The 18,271-nt window shown below is 39.2% G+C and overlaps 1 protein-coding gene across 1 annotated transcript; it reads right to left on the bottom strand.

Moving 5' to 3' along the window:
* Window positions 1–8,157: 8,157 nt before the first annotated feature.
* On the bottom strand, window positions 8,158–8,610 carry LOC134482351 (elongin-C-like). The gene has a single exon (XM_063275842.1). The coding sequence runs from the start codon at window positions 8,593–8,595 to the stop codon at window positions 8,185–8,187; it is 411 nt and encodes a 136-aa protein (XP_063131912.1). The 5' UTR covers window positions 8,596–8,610; the 3' UTR covers window positions 8,158–8,184.
* Window positions 8,611–18,271: the final 9,661 nt, after the last annotated feature.

The following is an 18,271-nucleotide window of genomic DNA, read 5'->3' as shown; positions in this document are numbered from 1 at the left end:
ACTGAGCTAATTAATGTTCTCTAAATGCCTGGAGCCATCTGGAGCTAGACAGGATTAGTGTCTCAAGAGGGACAGATAAAAGCCCTTTTGGAGGCTTCTATCCTATTCTACAGTGCCTGTATCTAAAACAAACCATGAACAGCAAAATCCCATAAATCAGTTAGTCAGTAAATAGATAATGTGATACCTAGAAAAGCAATACATGAGTATCAAGCTACTCTTTGGTTGGTGTTTTAGTCTCTGGGAACTCTGCGATTCTGGTTGGTTGATAGTGTTGTTCTTCCTGTGGTGTTGAAACCCCTTCAGCTCCTCCAGTCTTTTTCCTCCTCCTCCTCCTCCTCCTCCTCCTCCTCAGGCTGCTGCTGCTGCTGCTTTATTCCCTTTCCTAGTTTCCTCTCCATATGCCCCCGTCCCCTCCCCCTTCCCTATAAGGGTATTCTCCCCCCAAACCCACACCCTTTACAACCTACCCCTATATTCCCCTGCACTGTGGGTCACCCAGGGTAGGACCAAGGGTTTCCCCTTCCACTAGTGTTCAACAAGTCTATTCTCTGATACATATGCAGTTGGAGCCCTGGGTCCATGTATACTCTTTGGGTAGTGGTTTAGTCCCTGGGCATCTCTGACATTGTTGTTCTTATCGGGTTGCAAGCACCTTCAGCTCTTTCAATCCTTTCTCTAATTCCCCAAAAGGGAGTCCTGTTCTAAGTTCAGTAGTTTGCTGTTAGTGTTCACCTCTGCATTTGACATGCTCTGTGTGTCTCTCAGGAGACATCTATATCCGGTCCGTGTCATCACACATTTCTTAGCTTCATCAGTCAAATGTAGTTTTGGTGGCTGTATATGTATGGGCCACATGTGGGGCAGGCTCTGAATGGCTGTTCCTTCAGGCTCTGCTCTAAACTTTGCCTCTATTTCCCTCCTATGGATATTTTTGTTATCCCATTTCAGAAGGAGTGGAAGCATCTGTATTTTATTCATCCTTTGTCATGAGCTTCATGTGGTCTGTGGATTGCATCTAGAGTAATTCGAGGTTTTCGGCTAATATCCACTTATGAATGAGTGCATACCATGTGTGTTTTTCTGTGATTGGGTTACTTCACTCAGCATGATATTTTCTAGTTCATTCCATTTGCCTATGAATTTCATGAAGTCATTGTTTTTGATTGCTGAGTAGTACTCCATTGTGTAGATGTACCTTATTTTCTGAATCCACTCCCCTGTTGAAGGGCATCTGGGTTCTTTCCAGCTTCTGGCTATTATAAATAAGGCTACTATGAACATAGTGGAGCGTGTTTCCTGGTTGTTTGTTGGGGCATCTATTGGGTATATGCCCAGGAGAGGTGTGGCTGGGTCCTCAGGTAGTGGAAATTTCTCAGGAACCTCCTGGCTGATTTCCAGAGTGGTTGTACCAGTCAGCAATCCTACCAACAATGGAAGAGTTTTCCTCTTTATCCACATCCTGGCCAGCATCTGCTGTCACCTGAGTTTTTTTATCGTATCCATTCTTACTGGTGTGAGTGGAATCTCAGGGTTTTTTGATTTGTACATCCCTGATGACTAAGAATGCTAAACATTTCTATAGGTGCTTCTCAGCCATTTGATATTCCTCAGCTGAGAATTCTTTGTTTAGCTCTGAACCCAAATTTTAATAGGGTTATTTGGCTCTCTGGACTCTAAGTTCTTGGGGTTTTTTTTTTTTTTTGTATATTTTTGATATTAGCCCTGCATCAGATGTAATATTGGTAAAGATCTTTTCCAAATCTGTTGGTTGCTGTTCTGTTCTATTGAAAAGTATCCATTGCATTACAGAAGCTTTGCAGTTTTATGAGGTTCCATTTGTCAATTTTTGACCTTAGCACATAAGCCATTGTTGTTTTGTTTAGGAAAATTTCCCCAGTGCCCATGTGTGTGAGTCTATTCTCCAGTTTTTCTTCTATTAGTTCCACTGTATATGTTTTAATGTTGATGTTCTTGATCCACTTGGACTTAAGCTTTGTACAGGGAGATAAGAATTGTTTGATTTGTATCTTTTACATGCTAACCTATTGAATGAGCACCATTTATTGAAAATGCTATCTTTTTACAAATGGATGGTTTTTGTTCTTTGTCAAAGATCAATTGACCAAAGGTGGGTGGGTTCAGGTCTGGGTCTTCAATTATATTTCACTGATCTGTCTAGCTGTCTATGTTACTAAACCATACAGCTTTTTTTTTTCCACTATTGCTCTGTAATACTGCTTGAGGTCAGGAATGATGATTTCCCCAGAAGTTCTTTTATCATTGAGTATAGGTTTTGCTATCCTGGGTTTTTTTTATTCCAAATGAATTAGTAAATTGCTCTTTCTATGTCTGAAGAATTGAGTTGGATTTTTGATGGGGATTGCAGTGAATCTGTAGATTGCTTTTGGCAAAATGGCCACTTTTACTATACTAATCCTGCTAATCCATGAGAATGTGAGGCCGTTCCATCTTCTGATATCTTCTTCAATGTCTTTTCAGAGACTTGAAGTTCTTGCTATATAGATCTTTCACTTATTTCGTTAAAGTCACACTGAGGTATTTTATATTATTGCGACTATTGTGAAGGGTGTCATTTCCCTAATTTTACTCAGCCTGTTTTTCCTTTGAGTGGAGGAAGGCTACTAATTTTTTTTTGAGTCATTTTGTACCCAAAAATTTGCTGAAGTTAATATCAGGTTTTGTAATTCTCTGGTGGACCTTTTGGCGTCACTTAAATATACTATCCTATCGTTGGCAAATAGCCATATTGTGACATCTTCCCTCCCACTTTGTATCCCTTGACCTCCTTTTGTTGTCTGACTGCTCTGGCTCGGAATTCCAGGGCTGTATTGAATAAGTAGTTACAGTGCAGGCAGCCTTATCTAGTCCCTGATTTTAGTGGGATTTCATCAAGTTCCTCTCCATTTAGTATGATGTTAGTTACTGGTTCACTGTATATTGTTTTTACTATGTTTAGTTATGGGTTTTGATTTCCTGATCTTTCCAGGACTTTTTTTTTGTTGTTGTTTTCTCTTTATTACAAAATATAACATTTATGCAATGAAATATTGTACCTGAGCCATACCTTTTACATAATAAAGTATAAAATGTATGTGCTACTGAAAAAGATGAGTTCATTATCATATAATGGATAGAAGTTATATAATAATTATAAGATAAAACCATTAAATACACATATACTTTATAGTAGAGAAAACAATCTTTGAATTTTAGAAATGGTCCAGGGGTTAGAAACTTGTTGAAGTCAAATTTTTTTCATTAATTTGAGTATTTCTTATTTACATCTCGAGTGTTATTTCCTTTCCCGGTTTCAGGGCAAACATCCCCCTAATCCCTCCCCCTCCCCTTCGTTATGGGTGTTCCCCTCCCCATCCTCCCCCCATTGCTGCCCTCCTCCCAACAATCACCTTCACTGGGGGTTCAGTCTTAGCAGGACCCAGGGCTTCCCCTTACACTGGTGCTCTTACTAGGATATTCATTGCTTCCTATGAGGTCAGAGTCCAGGGTCAGTCCATGTATAGTCTTTAGGTAGTAGCTTAGACCCTGGAAGATCTGGTTGCTTGGCAGTGTTGTTCATAAGGGGTTTTGAGCCCCTTCGAGCTCTTCCAGTTCTTTCTCTGATTCCTTCAATGGGGTCCTATTCTCAGTGCAGTGGTTTGCTGCTGGCATTCGCCTATGTATTTGCTGTACTCTGGCTGTGTCTCTCAGGAGAGATCTACATCCGGCTCCTGTCAGCCTGCCCTTCATTGCTTCATCCATCTTGTCTAATTCGGTGGCTGTATATGTATGGGCCACATGTGGGGCAGGCTCTGAATGGGTGTTCCTTCAGTCTCTGTTTTAATCTTTGCCTCTCCCTTCCGTGCCAAGGGTATTCTCATTCCACATTTAAAGAAGGAGTGAAGCATTCACGTTTTAATCATCCGTCTTGAGTTTCCTTTGTTCTAGGCATCTAGGGTAATTCAAGCATTTGGGCTAATAGCCACTTGTCAATGAGTGCATACCATGTGTGTTTTTCTGTGATTGGGTTACCTCACTCAGGATGATATTTTCCAGTTCCAACCATTTGCCTACGAATTTCATAAAGTCATTGTTTTTGATAGCTGAGTAATATTCCATTGTGTAGATGTACCACATTTTCTGTATCCATTCTTCTGTTGAAGGGCATCTGGGTTCTTTCCAGCTTCTGGCTGTTATAAATAAGGCTGCTATGAACATAGTGGAGCACATGTCTTTTTTATATGTTGGGGTATCTTATGGGTATATGCCCAAGAGGTATAGCTGGATCCTCAGGCAGTTCAATGTCCAATTTTCTGAGTAACCTCCAGACTGATATCCAGAATGGTTGTACCAGTCTGCAACCCCACCAACAATGGAGGAGTGTTCCTCTTTCTCCACATCCTCTCCAGAATCTGCTGTAACCTGAGTTTTTGATCTTTGATCTTAGCCATTCTCACTGGTGTGAGGTGAAATCTCAGGGTTGTTTTGATTTGCATTTCCCTTATGACTAAAGATGTTGAACATTTCTTTTGGTGTTTCTCAGCTATTCGGCATTCCTCAGCTGTGAATTCTTTGTTTAGCTCTGAACCCCATTTTTTAATAGGGTTATTTGTCTCCCTGCGGTCTAACTTCTTGAGTTCTTTGTTTATTTTGGATATAAGGCCTCTATCTGTTGTAGGATTGGTAAAGATCTTTTCCCAATCTGTTGGTTGCCGATTTATCCTAACCACAGTGTCCTTTGCCTTACAGAAGCTTTGCAGTTTTATGATCCCATTTGTCGATTCTTGATCTTAGAGCATAAGCCATTGGTGTTTTGTTCAGGAAATTTTTCCAGTGCCCATGTATTCCAGATGCTCCCCTAGTTTTTCTTCTATTAGTTTGAGTATATCTGGTTTGATGTGGAGGTCCTTGATCCACTTGGACTTAAGCTTTGTACAGGGTGATAAGCATGGATCGATCTGCATTCTTCTACATGTTGACCTCCAGTTGAACCAGCACCATTTGCTGAAAATGCTATCTTTTTTCCATTGGACGATTTTGGCTCCTTTGTCAAAAATCAAGTGCCCATAGGTGTGTGGGTTCATTTCTGGGTCTTCAATTGTCTTCCATTGGTCTATCTGTCTGTCTCTGTACCAATACCATGCAGTTTTTATCACTATTGCTCTGTAATACTGCTTGAGTTCAGGGATAGTGATTCCCCCTGATATCCTTTTATTGTTTAGGATAGATTTAGCTATCCTGGGTTTTTTGTTATTCCAGATGAATTTGCAGATTGTTCTAACTCTTTGAAGAATTGGATTGGTATTTTGATGGGGATTGCATTGAATCTGTAGATCGCTTTTGGTAAAATGTCCATTTTTACTATATTAATCCTGCCAATCCATGAGCATGGGAGACGTTTCCATCTTCTGAGGTGTTCTTCAATTTCTTTCTTCAGAGTCTTGAAGTTCTTATTGTACAAATCTTTTACCTGCTTGGTTAAAGTCACACTGAGGTACTTTATATTATTTGGGTCTATTATAAAGCGTGTCATTTCCCGAATTTCTTTCTTGGCTTGTTTCTCTTTTGTGTAGAGGAAGGCTACTGAGTTATTTGAGTTAATTTTATACCCAGCCACTTTGCCGAAGTTGTTTATCAGCTTTAGTAGTTCTCTTGTGGAACTTTTGCGATCACTTAAATGTACTACCATATCATCTGCAAATAGTGATATTTTGACTTCTTCTTTTCCAATCTGTATCCCTTTTGCCTCCTTTTGTTGTCTAATTGCTCTGGCTAGAAATTCAAGAACTGTATTGAATAAGTAGGGAGAGAGTGGGCAGCCTTGTCTAGTCCCTGATTTTAGTGGGATTGCTTTAAGTTTGTCTCCATTTAGTTTAATGTTAGCAACTGGTTTGCTGTATATGGCTTTTACTATGTTTAGGTATGGGCCTTGAATTCCTATTCTTTCCAGGACTTTTATCATGAAGGGGTGTTGAATTTTGTCAAATGCTTTCTCAACATCTAATGAAATGATCATGTGGTTTTGTTCTTTCAGTTTGTTTATATAATGGATCACATTGATGGTTTTCCATATATTAAACCATCCCTGCATGCCTGGAATGAAGCCTACCTGATCATGGTGGATGATTGTTTTGATGTGCTCTTAGATTCGGTTTTCCAGAATTTTATTGAGTATTTTTGCGTCTATATTCATAAGGGAAATTGGTCTGAATTTCTCTTTCTTTGTTGGGTCTTTGTGTGGTTTAGGTATAAGAGTAATTGTGGCTTCATAGAAGGACTTTGGTAGTGCTCCATCTGTTTCAATTTTGTGGAATAGTTTGGCTAATATTGGTATGAGGTCTTCTATGAAGGTCTGATAGAATTCTGCACTAAACCTGTCTGGACCTGGGCTCTTTTTGGTTGGGAGACCTTTAATGACTGCTTCTATTTCCTTAGGAGTTATGGGGTTATTTAACTGGTTTATCTGTTCCTGATTTAACTTCGGTACCTGGTATCTGTCTAGGAAATTTTCCATTATCTGCAGATTTTCAAGTTTTGTTGAATATAGGCTTTTATAATAAGATCTGATGATTTTTTGAATTTCCTCTGAATCTGTAGTTATGTCTCCCTTTTTATTTCTGATTTTGTTAATTTGGACACACTCTCTGTGTCTTCTCGTTAGTCTGGCTAAGGGTTTATCTGTCCCGTTGATTTTCTCAAAGAACCAACTTTTGGTTCTGTTGATTCTTTCTATGGTCCTCTTTTTTTCTACTTGGTTGATTTCAGCTCTGAGTTTGATTATTTCCTGCCTTCTACTCCTCCAGGGTGTATTTGCTTCTTTTTGTTCTAGAGCTTTTAGGTGTGCTGTCAAGCTGCTGATATATGATCTCTCCTGTTTCTTTCTGCAGGTACTAAGAACTATGAGTTTTCCTCTTAGCACAGCTTTAATTGTGTCCCATACGTGTGGGTATGTCGTACCTTCATTTTCATTAAATTCTAAGAAATCTTTAATTTCTTTCTTTATTTCTTCCTTGCCCAGGTTATCGTTTAGTATATTGGACCATCCTTTCATCCCTGGGCTGAAGCCTAACTGATCATGATGGGTGATTATTTTGATGTGTTCTTGTATTCACTTTGCAAGATTTTTATTGAGTATTTTTACATCAATAATCATAAGGGTAAATGGTCTCAAGTTCTCTTTCTTTGTTGGATTTTTGTGTGGTTTAGTTATAAGAGTAACTGTGGTTTCAAAGAAGGAATTTGGTAGTGCTCTGCTTATTTCTATTTTGGGAACTAATCTGGATAGTGTTGATATGAGGTCTTCTATGAAGGCCTGATAGAATTCTGCAGTAAATTCATGGAGTCCTGGGTTCTCTTTGGTTGGGAGACTCTTAATAACTGCTTCTACTTCTTTAGGAATTATGGTGTTGTTTAGATGTTTATCTGTTTTTGATTTAACTTTAGTACTTGTATTTGTCTAGAAAATTGTCTATTTCCTCCAGATTTTCCAGTTTTGTTGAATATATGCCTTTGTAGTGGGATCCGTTGATATTTTTAATTTCCTCAGATTTTTTGTTATGTCTCCCTTTTCCCTTCTGATTTTGTTAATTTGGATACACTCTGGGTATTCTTGCTAAGGGTTTATCTATCTTGTTGATTTTGTCGAAGAACCAGCTCCTGCTTTTGTTGATTCTTTGTGTACTCCTTTTTTTTTAAAACTTGGATGATTTTAGCTCTTAGTTTTATTATTTCTTCCCTTCTATTCCTCTTGTGTGTATTTACTTCTTTTGGCTGTAGACATTTTAGATGTGCTGTCAAGCTGCTGAGTATGCTCTCTCCTGTTTCTTTTGGGGGCACTCAGAGCTATTTTTCCTTTTAGTACTGCTCTCACTGTGTCCTAAATGTTTGGGTGTGTTGTATCTTCATTTTCATTAAATTCTACGAAATCTTTGTTTTAAAACTGGCATTATTTATTTATTTTTTGGCTTGTGAAACTTCCTTAATTTGTTGATGTAGCAAACAAATTTCAACTCTGCTATGCAAATGACAGAAGAAATGTGCTCAGCAATTAACTTTAGAGTTCAATTTCATACAGGCAACATGCTATATGTGAAAAAATTACTAACTGAACTACAGGTATTAAATACTGAAAAAAAATTAACAGTTTATTTTAATTTATCTTATTTAACAATCTAAGAAGTTCACGGCCATCAGCAGTTCCAGTGCAATTTCAGGTGCAATTGGGAATTCAGGAATTTCAGTGGAGCTGTTAGTATAGCGGACCTTGTAGGTAAAATACATGCACACTTTCGATAGCACATGTGAAGGGATCTCTCTAAAGTTGACCTCATTGGTTTCATTCTCCGCAAACTGACCTGGACCACTCAACATGGCCTTTATTGTTCCTGATGTTAATGCATGTTCTCTTTTTACAATAAATTCATGACCATCAGAAGATATTAATTTCACATACATGGCATCAGGGCCTTCACAGCCACCATAGGTTTTCTCCTCTCCATCCATTATGTTCTTATAAAATTCTACTTGATCCCAGAGGAACTTACTAGTTTCCTGGCGAGGCCGAGAAGCAGTCATCTAGTAACTTGCATCCGAAGGAAGTGCTAAGAAATCTTTAATTTCTATCATTAATTCTTCCTTGACCAAGTTTTCATTGAGTAGTGTGTTGTTAAACTTCAATGTATCTGAGGGCATTCTGTCATTATTGTTTTTATTGAAGACCAGCCTTTGTCCATGGTGATCTGATAGGACAAATAGAATTATTTCTATCTTCCTGTATCTATTGATGCCTATTTTTTTGACAAATCATATGGTCAATTTTCGAGGAGGTACTATGAGGTACTGAGAAGAATATAAATCCTTTTGTTTTATTATTTAATGTTCTATAAATATTTGTTAAATCCATTTAGTATATAACTTCTGTTAGTTTCTCTATGTCGCTGTTTAATTTCTGTTTCTCTTATCTGTCCATTGATGAGAATGTGGTGTTGAAAGTGGACAGATGTGTCTGTCTGTCCTCTGGTCTCAGGATGTTCCATACTTCTTGGTGTTTAGCTCTCTTCTCCGTGGGATTTGAGATCAGGGAGCAGTGTGATGGGCTAGGCCCTCATTCGTATTTCATATTTTTTTGCTTGAAGGGGAATTGATGGCACACCAGCATATTTTTCCGAAGTCCACATGCTTCCTAATCATTTTGTTATTTTAAGGTGTTTATTAGTTGTTAAGGTAGAGCTTCATATAAATAATACAAGAATGAATTATAGTTTGAAAATATTCTTATGCTTATTGAATATTTTCTTCAAACTCTGATTTGTCCAAATATAGTTTTTCATTCTGTCAGTCCATTTATTCCTCACATGTAATTAAATGTCTATTGTGTATAATACACATTTTAATATATCTCAAGGTCGGGTTGGGGATTTGGCTCAGTGGTAGAGCCCTTGCCTAGCAAGCACAAGGTCCTGGGTTCAGTCCCCAGCTCCGAAAAAAAAATATATCTCAAGGTCTTCCCATTCTTAAACCTTTATGTTTCTCTGCCCAGTCAAGCTTCCTTACATCATATAAATGTAAATATAGCATGAAATGAACCTTGCTTTTTGGAACTCTCATTTCATTTTGCTGAAACCTTTTTGAATCTCATATATAGGAGATTGGATGCCATAGTTTATCTCCTTCTACTTATATTTACCAAATTTAGTGTAAGTCCAGGGACACATTGACCATTTTAAAACAAAATGGAAGGTCCTGCTTTGCTACGTTTTTGCTCCCGGGTTAACATGGATACTTTATTTATTACCTAAGCAATATGTTGTGATCATAATGGTAGCAAATATAGAAAGCTTAATCGTGGGCATAAAAAATGAAATTTGGATTGAAAAAGTCAAAGTATTGGTGACTGGGGATTTCAATTTTCATTTGTTTATAAAATTTACAGTGAAACAAGTGGTCTGTAGATCTGCATCTGTAGGTCATGCCTATGATGTATCAATCATCTATCTTAAGAAGCACAACATGTCAGTCACCCACAAGTCATACAGCTTATCAAAAATCTGTCCCCAACACCTACATCATCCAAAGTAAAAGCCCACAGCCTGGCAACCATCCATAAGAATTGCCCATGTCCTGTCAGTCATCCACTGGAAATCCCCTCACCCTGTCAATCATCTACCAGCAACTCACAAAACCTGTCAGTCATCCAGAAGAAATTATCACAGTCTGTCAATCAGACATAACAAATGGCCATAGTCTGTTAATCAACCACAGGACATGGCGGCTAACTTATATACAAACCTCTCAGAGCCGGTCAGTCATACATTAGAAACTCCCATAGCCAGTCATTCAATGGAGAGACCCACAGCCTGTCAGTCTTTCACAACATATCTCAAAGCCTGTGGATTATTCATAGGTAGTGTCAACAGCCTATCACTCAGCCCCAGGAAACATATACCAACTTTGTCACTTGTCCAAAGGACAAGCCTACACTCTATCTGTCATTCATAGGAAATACCTACACCCTGTCCATCATTGATAAGAAATAGCCAAAGCCTGTCAACCATACATAGTATGTATCTACCATTGTTCAGTATGCATAACAAATATGCACAGACTTTCAGTCAGTCCTCCATGGTAAATGACTGCTACATGAAATCATCCATAGAAAGTACCCACAACCTGTAAGGCATTCACAGGAAAAACCAACAACCTGTCAATCATCTGTAGGAAAGAGTTGCCTGTTTGTCAGCTACATGGCACACCCCCAACTTGGTAGTCATCTGGGGGAAAAATCTACATCCTATCAATAACCCATAGGAATTGCCCATAGCCTTAGAACCATTTATAAGAAATTTCAATATCCTTTCAAACAGCCACAGTAAAGTCAACAGCCTCTCAGTCATCTATTAGAAACACACACAGTCTGTCAGTCATCCACAGATCACATACATTGCGTGAGAGTCATCCATAGGAAAAGCTAAGTGCCTGTCATGCATACAAAGGAAATGAACACAACCAGTAAATCATGCATAGGAATCTCCAACAGTCTGTCAGTTATCAAGAGAAAATTCACACAGTCTTTCAATGTCGGGGCCAGCACCAACAGGGTACCTAGAATCGGGCGAAAGCCTGCGGGATGAAAGAAGCACACACACACAGGTTATTCGTGTCAAGCCAGAAGAGGAAGAGAGCTCCTGGTTTCTTTATTGACCAAACTATATATCCAAAGAACACCACTTAGCAGGTATCTGTCAAGCACAGTGGGGAACCCTGGCTGAGACTTCGGTAACAAAGGACCAACTATGTGGCCTGAATAAATTAGGGAAATAACCAGGAAGGCCAGCCTAATTCTGACTCAGGTGAGAAGTACCCGGCCAGACTGTTCCCAGTTGGGGACAAAAGGCTTCCACATGCAAGGGCAGGGCTCAGCAGGGGTCAAACCTTGTTGGAGACCCAGAAGGGTCTTGTTCAGGCTGACAACATTCTGTGAATGTAAACTTCTTGTGCCACACAGTGACAAAGCAACCAGGCCCAAATCCAATACAGCTCCCACATTTCAATTATTCAACAGTATACAATTAAGATTAAACAGAAAAATTTCCAAAATCCGCAACCCTCACACACTGATATCATAAATAGGGACATGATAAACCTGGGAGACAGCACACAATAAATCATGCCGAGAGCAAAGATTCATCTCTGCCTCAGGCTCCTCTCCTACATCATTCAGGTCTCAGGTTTGCCATGCAGAGCCGATTCTGTTACCATGCCTGCTTGAAATCAAATGGGGAGATGTTTGTGATGATGAACTTCGTCAATTTATTCTAATAGCTTTATAAAAATCATGTAGTGAAGGAAGCGCAGGATTTTGTTTCTGTTGACAGCACATTTTCAGAAGGGTTTAGTCTACTGTTTTTCTGCATACGTTAGCTAATTCTTCAGAGCTCCTGATAAAGCAGAAGATTGTATAATAGGAAAACAAGGCAGGAAGTGTATGTCCATTCAAGAGTCCTATCTCACCTTATTTCAATTATATTGACAATAGCAAAAGGAAACGTCAGAAAAATGAAAGGAAATGCCTCATTTTGAATATGATCACAGTTTGCCATTGAAAGAAACACAGATGTTTAAACAATATGCACATAGAATTAATATTTAATTAATGAATTCTAGTGACAGGTTTACAACTTGCCTCAAAGGTTTACATTCCTTTCTTTTATTCAGTATTTTTTCCTCCATCTTTATTAACTTGGGTATTTCTTATTTAAATTTCAACTGTTATTTCCTTTGCCAGTTTCTAGGCCAAATCCCCCAACCACTCCCCTTCCCCTACTATATGAGTGTTACCATCCCCATCTTCCCCTGTTACTGCCCTCCCCCCAATAATCACGTTCACTGAGGGTTCAGTCATGGCAGGACCTAGGGCTTCCCCTTCCACTGGTGCTCTTACTAGGCTATTCATTGCTACCTATGCAGTTGGAGCCCAGAATCAGTCCATGTATAGTCTTTGGGTAGTGGCTTAGTCCCTGGAAGCTCTGGTTGGTTGGCATTGTTGTTCATATGGCGTCTCATCCCCTTCAATCTCTTTCAGTCCTTTCTCTGATTCCTTCAACGGGGGTCCTGTTCTCAGTTCAGTGGTTTGCTGTTCGCGTTCGCCAATGTTTTTGCCTTATTCTGGCTGTGTCTCTCAGGAAAGATCTATATCTGGTTCCTGTCAGCCTGCACTTCTTTGCTTCATCCATCTTATCTAGTTTGGTGGCTGTATATTTACGGGCCACATGTGAGGCAGGCTCTGAATGGGTGTTCCTTCAGCCTCTGTTCTAAACTTTGCATCCCTATTCCCTCCCAAGGGTACTCTTGTTCCCCTTTTAACGAAGGAGTGAAGCAATCACATTTTGGTCATCCCTCTTGAATTTCATGTGTTCTATGCATCTAGGGTAATTCGAGCATTTGGGCTAATATCTACTTATCAATGAGTGCATACATACCATGTGTGTTTTTCTGTGATTGGGTTACCTCACTCAGGATATTTTCCAGTTCCATCCACTTGCCTTTGAATTTCATAAAGTCATTGTTTTTTGATATCTGAGTAGTCTACATGTTTATGTGAAGGCTGTTAGTTTAAGACTGACAGCCATGCAGCTAAGATCAGGGTCTTAAAGCCTACACCCACAGTGACATGCCTATTCCAACAGGGTCACAACTTCTAATACTGCTACTTCCTCGGCTTCACACATACAAACCATCAGACCCAGGATACAGTTCAATATAATAAAGACAAGATAAGAATGGTACACAGCAAATATCATTCTAAAATATTTATGCCAAGCATTCACACTAAATCAGAAATCAGAAATGTGAAAAGTATATTTGATCTTCCCCTGTTCAATAAAATCATTGAAGTCTTAGCTAGAATAACAGCACAAGTGAATGAGATAGATGTACACCCTTGAAAGAATGAAGCCAATGTCACTTTATTTAGGCCTGGGTGGTTGATATACACAAAAGACTCTAAAGCCTCCACCAAAATTCCCCTGCAGCTATTCAATTGTTCAGCATTGTATTAGAGGAAAAGCAATGCATAAAACCAAATTAGTTTCCTAAATTCAAATACCCAGCACACTCTGCAAATAAGCAAACTAACAGATTCTCACAGATATTATAGATTAAATATAACCAAGGAATTGAATGACTTGTACAGTAAAAACTCTAAACTTAATGTAAATTAACAGAAGAAGATACAGTAACATGGAAAGGCCCCACGCTCCTAGGTCAGAAGGATTAATATGATGGAGTTGGATGTGATGGTTTATATTTCCTTGGCTCAGGGGTGGCACTATTAGAAGCGTGGTCCTGTTGGAGTAGGTGTGGCCCTGTTGGAGTAGGTGTGCGACTGTGTGTAAGGGGTTTAACACACTCATCCTAGCTGCCTAGAAGGCAGTATTCTGCAGGACCATCCAGATGAAGATCTACAGCTCTCAGATCCTCCTTCACCATGTCTGATTGGTGGCTGCAGTGATCCTGCTGTGATGATAACAGGTCTGAACCTCTGAGGCTGTAAACCAGCCCTAATGAAATGGTTTCCTTTTAAGAGTTTCATTGGCCATGGTGTCTGTTCACACAACTAAAGTCCTACGTAAGACAGTGGCCATAACACAAAAATTTATCTAGATAATCTGTGCAACCCCCTAAGAATACCAACACGATTCTTTAATGACATTTAGAAATCCATCATTAATTTAATAGGTCAATATAAAGGAGCCATGTAGGTCACACAGTCATCAACATTAGCGCAGCTTGAGCCCTCACCGACACAGATTTGGAGTTAATACACCATAGAGGTAAAGCAATAATGAAATCTGCAACAGTATTCAAAGGCTCATAGGTTGGGAAACATAATTAAGCATCTGTCCATAAATTTGTACACAGACAGCCATGAGTCATTGAACACCCCTGTCTGGGTTCAGGTAAAGCAGATGTCTACCCTTCAAGAGACTAGAGGCTCCAGGAAGCTTATACATATGGTGGAGTTGCTGGGCTGGGTATATCCTTGTGGAGGAGACAAGGGGTAGGGGGAGGAGGTATGCAATATTGAGATGTGGGACTGTCAGGGGGTGGATTGGGAGGGGAATGAAATCTGAAGTGTAAAAGTAAATAAATAAAAAATGGCTATCTTGCTGATAGCAATCTACTGATTCAATACAATCTATCAAAATTCCAATTCAATCCTTCATAGAGTCAGAAAGATGAATTTGGAAATTCACTTGGAATAACAAAAAAAAACAAGGATAGAGAAAACTATCCTCAACATAAAGAAATAATAACAATAAAAGATAGAATCACCGTCCTTGACCTCAAGCTGTATTACAGAGCAATAGTTTTAAAAACTGTATGGTATTAAAACAGAGACAAGCAGGTAGATCAATGTAATAGAATTGAGGACACAGAAATGAACAAATACTCCTATGGTCCCTTGATGTTTGACAGGAAATATAACCATACAGTAGAAAAAAGATAGCTTTTTCAATAATTGTTGCTGGATTAACTGGAAGTTCGCACCCAGAAGAATGCAAATTGATCTTCTTCCCTAGTGCAAAGCTCAAGGGCAAGTGGATCAAGGACATCCACATAAAAAGAAAACACTCAAAGCCATAGGGGAAACTGTGGAGAAAAGCCTCGAACGTAGGGACTCTGCGGAAATTTTCCTGAAAAGAAACACCAATGGCTTCTGCTCAAGGACTTTCAAATGGGACCTCATAATATTGCAAAGCTTCTCCAAGGCAAAGGATACTCTCTTTAGGACAAAACGGCAACCAAGAGATTGGGAAAAGGTCTTCACCTATCCTACATTCAATAGAGGTCTAATATCCAATATATACTAAGAACTCAAGAACTTAAACTCCAGAGAGCCAAATAATCCTATTAGAGAAATGGATATAGAACTAAACAGAGAAATCTCAGCTGAGGAATATCGAATAACTGAAAAGTACCTGTAGAAATGTTCTTCAACAATCTTAGTCATTAGGGGAATGCAAATCAAAACAATGCTGAGATTCTACTTCACACCCCTCAGAGTGGCTAGGAACAAAACTCAGGTGACCACAGATTCTGACAAGAATGTGGAGAAAGCAGAACACTCCTCCACTGTTACTTGGATAGCGAGCTGGTACAACTGCTCTGGTAATCAGCTGGGGGTTTCCTCAGAAAATTGGACATAGTACTACCTGAAGACCCAGGTATACCCATTTCTGGGCATAGAGCCAATGGATGCTCCAACATATAACAGACAAACATGCTCCAGTAAGTCCATGGCAGCCTTATTTTTAATAGCTAGAATCTGGGAAGACCCCAGAAGTCCATCAACAAAAGAATGGATACAGAGAATGTGGTACAATTACACAAACGCAGTACTACTCCGCTATTAAAAAACAATGACTTCATGAAATTCATAGGGAAAAGGATGGAACTAGAAAATATCATCTTGAGTGAGGTGACCCCAGAAAATAACACAGATGGTGTGCACTCACTGATAAGTGAATAGTAGCCCCAAAGCTCAAATGAGCCAAGGTGCAATCCACAGATCACATAAAGCTCAAGAAGAAGGACAACCAAAATGTCTATGTGTCAGTATTTCTTAGAAGGGGAAACAAAAATATTTATAGCAGGAAATATGAAGCCAAAATTTAGAGAAGAGATTGAAGGAAAGTATATATTAATTAACTAATTAATTAAAAAATAAAAATTAAAAATAAATCCATGGTATATGGGGAATTGACAGCATGTTAACAAATTATACTGATGAATAGAGACAGCTTCATGGAGAAGACAGAAACTTGGTCCATTACACAGAACAAGCACAAAAGTCAATGCCACATGCATCATGGAACAAAACATAAGACTTCATACCACAGATGTGGGAGATGAGAAAATAGGAAATATGTTTGACTTCGCTGTGCAGAATGGTACTTCCTGAACATTACTCCTATAGCACAGAGAATAAAAACATCCATTCATAAATCATACCTCCTGAAATTTAAAACATGGCATAAATCAATGATCATCATCATTTAGCTGAAAATGATGCCTCTACCATTCGTAAAAATCTTAATAGATTCCTATAAAAAATAAGTATATTTACTCTATAAACACAAGAAAAACCTTATCTATTAAGCTTCACACCTACCAAGTAGCATTCATGATACATAAAGTAGTCTGCATGATTTCAGAAAAGAAATGCAAACATGGTTATCCCAAAGCTACAAATACTGCAAAGTAAACCAGTTACTGGCTCTTAAGATGTTCTGGTACAGTAGTGGAACACATATTATGGAAATAATTCTATTTCCTGATTCTATTTCAGACACACTCTATGTGATGGAAGCCAGGCCTGAAACTGCTAAAGCAGCCAAAACCCTAAGAGTAGATATGTCCTGAGCCAAGAGGAAAACTCAGTACTCTTATCCGTATCAATGAAATGACTGTCATAGCTATAGATCTGTGTTTGGAACCCTCGTTAGAAAAGCATCATCTTCTTGTAGGCTATAGACACTAACACAGAGACCCCAACCTGGAAAGTGTACAGAGAAGGTGGTAACTCCATTTTAAATGGGATGACTCCTTTACGTCTCTCCCTCAAGACTTCATTATCTCTATAGCAAATAAACGTAGAGATTCTAAGAGATTGGGGTGATAGATTACTGTAGTGAGTGACTTACAGACATAATACCAAGTCCCTAGTAAAAGAGAAGAAAAAACAACATGGAATCTGAGAAGTAATACTAAGAAGTCAATAGGATTCAAACAAGGAATTGCTGAGTGGATGAAGGTAGAGGTCAGTACTTTCCCTTTCGTGCATTCAGAGGACCTGTGGGAGCATCATCTAAGGACGGCACAATGGCACCAGCCACCCTGTGTTTCCCTTCAGTATTTAGGTATTTTAGTAATATCTGCAATTTAATGAGTATAAATATCCTCCACTTGGGAAGACAGATGTGATGTTTGGATTCCACTGAGCATGGATGTTTGTTAAAATTTATTCTCAGTCTAATAGGTCAGGTCTGCACCTGAAGGGTGCACTGTGCACTCACTGATTTTGGTGAACAGGATTTTATGTGTGAAAAGAACAAATACTTCTCACGCATTTACCAGATGACACAATCCAGGAGATTGGAACCTTGATCAAGGAGAATCCATGTCTCTGTGACTGCAGTGTCCTGGAGGTGACTCATTTGTCCTTCTTTGCCATCGGGCAGGCAGCAGGCCAATACCATGACAGTAGATGTATCCATGTCCAAGGTGATCCTTAGTGAAGTTCAGTTTTTTTCAGAGATAAAGTGACCTCACGAACAGCAGATGACGTTTGCAGACATGACAATTTATGGAGTCTGGTCTGCATACGCTGTAAAGTTGTAAAAGAAAGCCAGCACAGCACTGTTAGTAAAACAGTCCAAGGAGAGCAGTGGGCCTCTGATTTGTGAGGGTTTATCATGACATTGCTAAGTAGGACTCCCTCTTGTCAAAGACTCTGCTGCTAGTCCTAGTGACTCATCCTATGAGTGTTGACCTAAACTGTTTGCCTTTTAATTAAGAGTTTCCCATTAAGAATATCCTAGTAAGAGCACTAGTGGAAGGGGAAGCCCTGGATCCTGCTAAGACTGAACCCCCAGTGAACTAGATTGTTGGGGGGAGGGCGGCAATGGGGGGAGGATGGGGAGGGGAACACCCATAAAGAAGGGGAGGGGCAGGGATTAGGGGGATGTTT

Source organism: Rattus norvegicus, chromosome 16 (assembly GCF_036323735.1).
Source record: "Rattus norvegicus strain BN/NHsdMcwi chromosome 16, GRCr8, whole genome shotgun sequence".
NCBI lineage: Eukaryota > Metazoa > Chordata > Mammalia > Rodentia > Muridae > Rattus > Rattus norvegicus.
This window is presented reverse-complemented; position numbering and strand designations above follow the sequence as displayed.

Bases quoted from the DNA above. Each gene is read 5' to 3' on its own strand.
- LOC134482351 (XM_063275842.1), bottom strand. From the start codon at position 8,595: ATGACTGCTTCTCGGCCTCGCCAGGAAACTAGTAAGTTCCTCTGGGAT.